Source organism: Lissotriton helveticus, chromosome 1_1 (assembly GCF_964261635.1).
Source record: "Lissotriton helveticus chromosome 1_1, aLisHel1.1, whole genome shotgun sequence".
Taxonomy (NCBI): Eukaryota; Metazoa; Chordata; class Amphibia; order Caudata; family Salamandridae; genus Lissotriton; species Lissotriton helveticus.
The window spans coordinates 88,176,580-88,184,820 of NC_136057.1; the positions used below are offsets into that span (position 1 = coordinate 88,176,580).

General features: G+C 41.3%; 1 protein-coding gene across 2 annotated transcripts in view; it reads left to right on the top strand.

The window, feature by feature from the left end:
* LOC144754206 (uncharacterized) overlaps positions 1 to 7,600 on the top strand; it is a 203,947-nt gene extending 196,347 nt beyond the window's left edge. Inside the window, exon 4 of one of the 2 annotated variants that reach the window (XR_013594693.1) lies at positions 5,300 to 5,699. Coding sequence is in view for 1 of the 2 variants with exons in the window: in XM_078641830.1 (XP_078497956.1) it covers positions 5,300 to 5,423 (124 nt within the window). In the remaining variant the exon portion in view is untranslated. Of the gene's footprint in view, positions 1 to 5,299 lie in introns of both variants that reach the window. The other variant, XM_078641830.1, reaches the window with a different exon arrangement.
* The last annotated feature ends 641 nt before the right edge of the window (positions 7,601 to 8,241 follow it).

The window sequence follows — 8,241 nt, forward strand, 5'->3', positions numbered from 1 at the left end:
GCTGACCATTCTGTTCATGAGGGCCAAAGAGTTTCTTTAGATATGACAGAAAAAGAAGGGGGGAGGGATGAATTTTTAAAATTGGTGTGGGAGACACTTAAGAGACTACTTAAACCGTTAGAAGTCAGGCTAACTGGTATTGAGAACCAGTTGCTTGAGGTAGAGAAAAGTGTCATCACCTTATCAAGCTTGAGCCTTAATTGTACTGATATACCCATAGTCCCTAAGCAAGCTCCGGCCCCTGCCCTTGTACTTCCAACGAATAAAAACCCAGTTAATGAACAAGAACAAAAGGAGGGAATAGTAAAACATATAAACACTAAACAATCAATAAACACTATTGATAAATCATACTCACTTCCCACAACTTCTACATCTGTAAACACCATTAATAAACCCTCTCAGAAAAGTCAGGGCAATAGCAATATACCTCAATTGCCAAATGCTGCCACTACCCACTCTTCTATCCAGAGTGCACCAGCCCTAACGAAACCCCCATCAAATCCTTCTGCCTACCCCTATATCACTCCGGCAAGTAACAAACTCTTGTCTGACAGATCCTTTGTAAATATTACTAATAAGACAAAATACCAATCTAGCCATACGTATAATAACTTTAAAGGAGGGTATATAGACTTACCACCTGACGCCAGCCCATTTGTAGCTGTTCTCACAGGGGTGCCCGTATTAGAAAGTCAATATGAAGAGAACTTCCAATCCCTAAAAAATAAAGTGATACATTGGTTGAATGCAAATAAACCCATTCCGAACCACTTGAAAAGCAAAATCCTTATGGTTCGGAGGGTACCGTGGGTAGGTCCCATGGCCAAATCAATTATGGGTGATTGTATCGTCATATCTTTTGAGGAACCCCATAGTGCTGAACAGATCTGCAAATGGAAATCATATGGAGCAACACCATCCATTGAAGCTAGACCTCTATCGTTTTTTTACCCTCCACCCAGGCCCATTCAATATGGCTCCAACTGGAATTCTGTTAATCAGTATCATGGTCACGCACCTAACATGGCTAGACAGGTTGATCAAAATATGTGGTCTGGCATTCCCACTTTTAATAGATACAGTTGTCTAGATGCCGTCGACTGACTTGGAATCATGCCAGATTGTATTTCCAAGCTATATGACAACTTTTGTAATCTTGGTAATGACAATTCTCATCCCAGAATAGACCAACGAATGTTTGATGTTAACAAGGATGTCAAGGATAGGATGCGTAGGATAATGCCAAATCACCAGAAGAAGGAACTGTCCCTACCAGTTAACAAAGTATGTTATAGCCTAGACATGGGTTGTTTGGACGGGGGTTTTGTTACTGGAGCTAGGGAAATGGCTAAACAGGTAGAGAAAGAAATGGCCATCCCCCAGTTAGGTAGTGTCCGCAATCAACCGGTAATCATGTCAGCCTTTGATAACCAGAGCCCAACACCTCGCCTGCTTATCCTATCATGGAACATTGCTGGTGTTGCCAAGAACTTAAAGGACCCCGAATGGGCAGACTATATCGACACCAGTGATATTTGTCTGCTGCAAGAAACCTGGGCGACTGTAATTCCACACCGAGTTGGATACAAAACTTATGGAATTGAGGCAGTCCAGTCTGACAGAGGAAGACCATCAGGGGGTCTGATCATCTGGCTTAAAATCACTCTGGTCATGAGGGTTGAATCTATTGATACAGGCACTCCTGACATTTTGGCCCTAAAGGTTACTCCCCCTAACGGAAATGAATGCTACATCATTAATGTATACAACAGACCAATTGGTCATTCTAAGGTCTCACCTACTTTGGAAGCTTTGGATCTCTTTTTGAAAAATGTAGTTGGAGACATTCCGGTTATCTTGGGAGGAGATCTAAATTGTAATTTCGAACCTGTTCCTGGCATCAATGATGTTTTTGAAGATGAAGACCAAGCTTACAAAATTCCCCAGCTCGAAAATTCAAAATTTGTCAAGTACTCTACCTTGGCCGGCCAATTACTAAGGCTAACTGCAGATCATGGTCTCAGGGCATGTAACGGCCGTCTCCATTCGGATTTGTTAAAACAACCAACTTTCCCCAAAGCCAACAGCAATTTAGACTTTATACTTGTATCAGGTATTTTTTGATTGACTTAAAAGTGACAAGTAGGGGGGAAAGTGATCACTATCCTTTGGAACTTCACATTGATGTGCTTCTGTTTAATGATACTATCATCTCACCAACTGAGCACATCCACGGAAGAATGTGTGAGGATGTTCACATAAATAACAATAGACGCGCAGTAAAATGGCCCCGCATTTTGGCAGATGGTAAGGCTTTGGCAGCGGTGTATTCTCTCTTTGAGCAGACGTTTGCACACATAGCTCTTTTTACCTGTACATTTTGATCACTTTACTGAACTCCATAATGTTTTCTTTAGTGAATTAAAAACATACCTGTCAAAAATGCCAAGGAAAAAACAACAAAACATAAGAGTGGGCAGTCATGGAAAATTATGGTACGACCACTCTTGCAGGATTGCTAAGAGAAACTTATTGCTTGCCATCAAAAATAAGTCAAAAGAAGAAGTTATACTTGCAAGGGAGGAATACAAACGTGTCCAAAGAACATCAAAAAAACTGTGGGAGGAGTCGATCTGGGCTGAAATGTTAGCTGCTGCAAAAATCAACGATAATGTTGGATTCTGGAGGCTGGTGGCAAATGAGGGGCACGCAGGTAGAGCTGTGAAAGACATGTTTCTGGATGAAATGACTTGGGTGACCCATTTCACATCTCTTTACAAACAATACGATGGCGATAACAACAGGAGTATATGGTCTCCCCCTCCTATTGAACCCCTTAACTTTACACTGGAGGAAACAGTAAGGGCAATTAACGAACTAAAAAACACTAAAGCACCAGGCCCAGATAAAATACCGGGGGATCTATATAAACATGATGTAGGAGTCTGGGCCCCTTACGTGAACCGCTTGTTTAATGTTTTGTCTACAAATTGTTGCTTTCCAGATAGTTGGCGTGCAGCGGAAGTTGTGTTAATCTTTAAAAAGGGGAATAGACTGACACCTTCTAATTATAGACCAATTAGTCTTATGGATACGCTGCAAAAACTATATGCCAAACATCTGTTATTCCGGATTAACGACTGGCTGGACGATTCTAATATAATCTCCAAATTCCAAGCTGGGTTTAGGAGTAAGACCAGCACTATAGACCAAATATTTCGATTCTGTTGTTTGATCTGGAAGTACGTGTATATTAGGAAAGGTCACCTGTATGTAGCTTTCGTTGACCTGAAAGCTGCATTCGATCTTGTCCCGCGCAGCCTCCTCTGGAAAACATTAAGTGAAGTGGGTCTACCAGGATGCCTCCTGGCTCAAATAGTTGAGTTGCACGCTGGAAACGTTGCAAATATTAGGTGGGGTCCAAATGGTGAGCTGACGCGAAACATTCCCATTGAACGCGGGGTTCGCCAGGGGTGTGTTTTGGCCCCTACTTTGTTTTCTTTGTTTGTTAATGATGTCCCTGATTATCTGAATAGTTGTACTAATGATTCCCCGCAGCTTAATGGAGAAAGGGTGCCTGCGTTGCTCTTCGCAGACGACACCATTCTCATATCTCAGACCAAGAAGGGACTGCAGGCACTTCTTAACTCCTTTAGCTGTTATTGCACGACAAAGGGTTTGGAAATTAATGCAGATAAAACAAAATGTATGTCATTAAATCCCAGTAATCCAGACAGAGGGTTCTTGACCTTGAACAGTCAGAAATTAGGTACTGTGGAAAACTTTTCCTATTTGGGCGTTGCACTTGACTCGAAACTAAGTTGGAAAGCCCAAATTGAGAAAAGTAAGATATCATATGCTCACAATGTCAAACCGATTATATGCAAACTGAATGCCAGCACAAGTAAAAGTGTAACCCCTGTTTTAGAACTTTTTAAATTTAAAATTCAATCTGCTGTGTTATATGGAGCAGAGATATGGGGACCTTGGGCAAAAGATAGTTTTCAAAGCCTGGACAACAAATTTATGCGTGCCATTGTAAGGGTCCCAAATAGCACACCTTTAATACCCCTACAACTTGACCTGAATTTCAGAAGAACAGATTATTTTGCCATTTTAAGACCACTAATATTTTGGGTTAGGTTATGGACCACCCCAGAATTGGTAGAATACAGAAATGGTCTACAAGAACTGTTAAAACTTGATTCTTTTAATTCTATCCAGTGGCTTGTGCATATCAAAAAATGGTTTACCCTCTTGGGCTTATACTCAATGTGGGAGACGCCTGAAAATTTACCGACCTCTTCCAAATTAATAGTCAAGCGAGCCTTCTGGACTTACATGAGTGACAAATTAGTAGATGGAAGTAGAGTAGGGTCCGCAGTCCAGGACTTTCTATCATTCAAGGATGAGTTCCGTTTTGAATCATTCTTGGACGAGATAGAGCCACCTATCGCAAAGTCCCTTTACTTAAAGTTCAGATATGGGATACTTATGCTGAATTATAACACAGATCGATGGTTACAGAAAAAACTGGGAGAATTGAATGTTAAAGGCGGGTGTTGTCCTATGTGTTTCAATGCCTGCACGGAGAATGAGGTTCATATGTTTTTTATATGTGGGGCGTACACGAACGCTAGAAAGAAATGGCTAAAACCAATGTGTAACCTTTTAGGAACCAGATCCTGTTCTATAGCCTATAGGGTCATGAAAAGTAATTCAACCCAGTACATTGTATTTAGCATAAGTAGGTTCCTTTACTCTGTTTACATCATCCGTAAGAAACATGGCCAGGTACTCTGAGCAGGACTCGTGTATATGTTTACAAAACTCTGCCAAAATGAAATGTATCTTAAATGGAGATTGTAAAGATTATTTTTAACACTACTTTTTAATTAATTGTTACTATGTATGTTGCTATGAATGTTTTATCTTTAATGTGTATATGTGTTTTTTATGGCCAAACTGGCCGAAATAAAGAAATAATCCAGCCCAGAGACCGAGTTGCCCAGTTGGTCATAATGCCAGTTTTGGGAGGTGTGGTCAGTAAGGGAACTGCCCCAACGCTCCTGACTGTACATGGAGAAGGAGGTTTTGACTCACTGATAAAAATCCAGGAGCCAGAGTGTGGGTTCAGTCACCCAATCAACCCCCCGAACCGGCTGAAGTAATTGCCACGGGCAGTGATAATACAATATTGGTCATGAAACCTAGACAGTAAAAATGGGACTGCGTCCCAGCAGATAAATGTTATCTTCGAGAATGAGTAATACCTGTTTTTGACTCCTTTCTTTAGGTCATTGTATGGATTGCTGCTGCAGGATTTGTCGTCGCAGGACTCCTTTCGGCATGGTGCGCATAGGGCCAAGGTGGGCTGGAGGCATCCCAAGGCAAGACGGTCGACCGCGAGCACAGGATGAATTCGATTTTGACCAACAAACTGAACGTTTGGGAGAATCTTGCACACAGGGTGCAAAACCCTTCCCACTTTTGCATGACGAACATGAGGAGTGTTCTTGATATCGCATCAACCTGTTTAGAAACTGTTCCAACTCCTGTTGCTGTTTTGATGAATATCTTCAACGTTAACAATATCGACAGAAATACTGGCATTGATGATGTACGACATCATCTATCAATTTATTGTTTTTTGCAAATCTAGCCAAAGGACTACTAAATCTAATGAATTACAGACCTTTGAGATAAACACAACATCACTGAGTGTGATGTTTGTTACAATTTTACGTGCGATCACAGTTAATTGGCAAATGTGCACAGATTAAACTAGAAAATGTTTCTGCACTTTCTCAACATGTACGGACTTTGTGCCACAATCGTAAACTTAACATGTGTTCATAATTCTGTGTTTTGCAAAAATATTGTTTTTGCTATTAGTCACTATAGAAATATCTTATTGCCAACCGTATGGCTCTTTTCATGTGGAAATATTTTACGGTCCTTTATTCCAGCGAACATTTCTGATGGACCGTGTGCTTTAACAAGACTTAGTTTGATGATGTTTTCTTTAACTCCTTCTATTCATAGTCGGACTGTACGTGAGGCTCCTCAGTTAGATGAACACTGCAAATCTAATTTGCATTTGATTTCTAAATCTGAATATATTAGTTTAGCTGCCTCAATTGTAGGCATCCCTGGACTATCAATTTACAATTCTAGAGCTATTAGTAGATTAGCTTGTCTCATGGTTAAGTCAATCAACCACACTTCGACTGCTTTATCTGAATTTTTACTCGATGCACAGGGTGAACGACGAGCTATTTTGCAGAATAGAGCTGCCATTAATTACTTACTTTTAAAACATAATCATGGTTGCTCCGATTTTGAAGGTTTATGTTGTTTTAATCTTTCTGACCACTCTAAATCTATCCAGTCTCATATTAATGGTTTACCTGAATTATCTTCAGAAGTCTGACAAAATTTGGATCAGGGATGGTGGGATTGGCTCTTTGGGTGGTTACCTGATCTTGGTTTACTTCGTTCCATTTTGGGTGGTGCACTATTGGTCGTTTGCTTTCTAATTGCAATATGTTGTTGAATTCAATGTGTACCTAATCTTTTAAGTATGTTTCGACCTGGTACTTTAACTAGATCTTTCACTTATGTCTCCTATTATTCTGGCAATGATTGCGTACTGTTTAATGATTTTGTTTGATTCGATGGTGTTGGACAATGGTCATGGGTGGAATGTAATGAATGTGCCATTTATATGGTTGAATGGCCCAATTATGACCATTGCCCATCACCATCTCAGTATATTCTGACCCAATATACTGATGTATAGGCCTGAATAGTATGAATACGCTACAAAGTAGGGCTTAATTCTGCCTTTTCTGTTTCCAACTTTATCTGGCTTCATGGCAGTGCTTGCCTAACGGCTTTGGCATACTCTTATGCCGTCTTGCATACTAATTTTGCTTGTTTGCAGGAATAGAGGCCTATGCTTGAGCGACTCCATTTTCTAGGCTTTCGTCATCTTCTGAACGTTTCTAGGTGAGAAGCCATGTTTTGCTTTTCACTTGTTTTCTGCACTTCGCATGTTGGTAGAAACCGTTTCTTGTCAGAGGAATGTACTCTGCTCCGAAGTCATAACATACGCCTGGCCAGCTGAAGCTGTGGCCTTGGTGCGGAGTGGTATGGAATCTGATGGGAAATAGGGGGCGAGGCTCATAGGGGCTTTGTCTTACGTTCCCACTAGTACTAAAGGAGGTGTCTGAGCTCTGTTCGTTGAAAGTCCATCACAGGGCAGACGTGGAGATGTGACGGTGGAACAAATGGTGTCACTCTGTCTCCTGATTCTGCCGGAGAAATGGGCTCCCCTCTGGCAAAGTGGAAGCGGGATGAGCAGACAGTTGGTGAGGTGTTCCACTAATTCTTATATTTCTATTATTCTTATCTAACTATCTTCTTATGTTTTCAGGTTCTATACATTTATATTCATATGTGTTCTATATATGTTTTACTGATTGCATTTAGCAATTGCCTAGGTGATAGTTTGAGGATGGATATTTGCTTATAATACAATTTGGCATACCGTGTATTCATGATACTAATAAAGAAACCCCAGAGTATATAATTATTTGTTTGTGTTCCTTGTGGAGGAAGGTCGGGCCATTTTTTACCAAGTGCTTACGGAAGGATGGGTGAATTCCCTTCCAATGGGAAATTGTTGATACGTGAGGGAAACCGGCTCCCAGCAAGGAGTGAAATTCTAATTCTTCCACCCCCAGCCTTGTTGTGAAAGGCATTGTGTGTATTTGTGCATTGGGTATATGTGGTTCTTCCTAGGTGAGTATTCTGTAGCGGAGAGGAGCAGCAAATTGCCTCACACACAACGCCTGTCTCTAGGGAGATTGTAGTGTGTATGAGCCCTTTCGGCAAGGTATAGTATTATTATTAGTCCTTTTTTTGGGGTAAGTAGTGTGGAGTGGAGTGTTGTATCTTTTGGTCCCAAGAGGAATGAGCTTGCATGGCCTGATTATTGGCAAAAATTGCTCCTTTACACCGGCTCCATTTTATGCACTCTATCTCTCTCCCTGTCCTCCAACTCTCTTGGGGACAGGTCCTTTGAAGAAACACTGGTGCCTGCTCTGGAAGGCACTTTCCTCTCATCCAGGCCCACTGGCCCCTCTAGCTGCCCATCTAAATTCTCTGCCTCCTCCCTAGGCTCTTCAGGATGCTCAGTGGCATTCCTACATTCTACCCAGGCTTTCAGCGCCT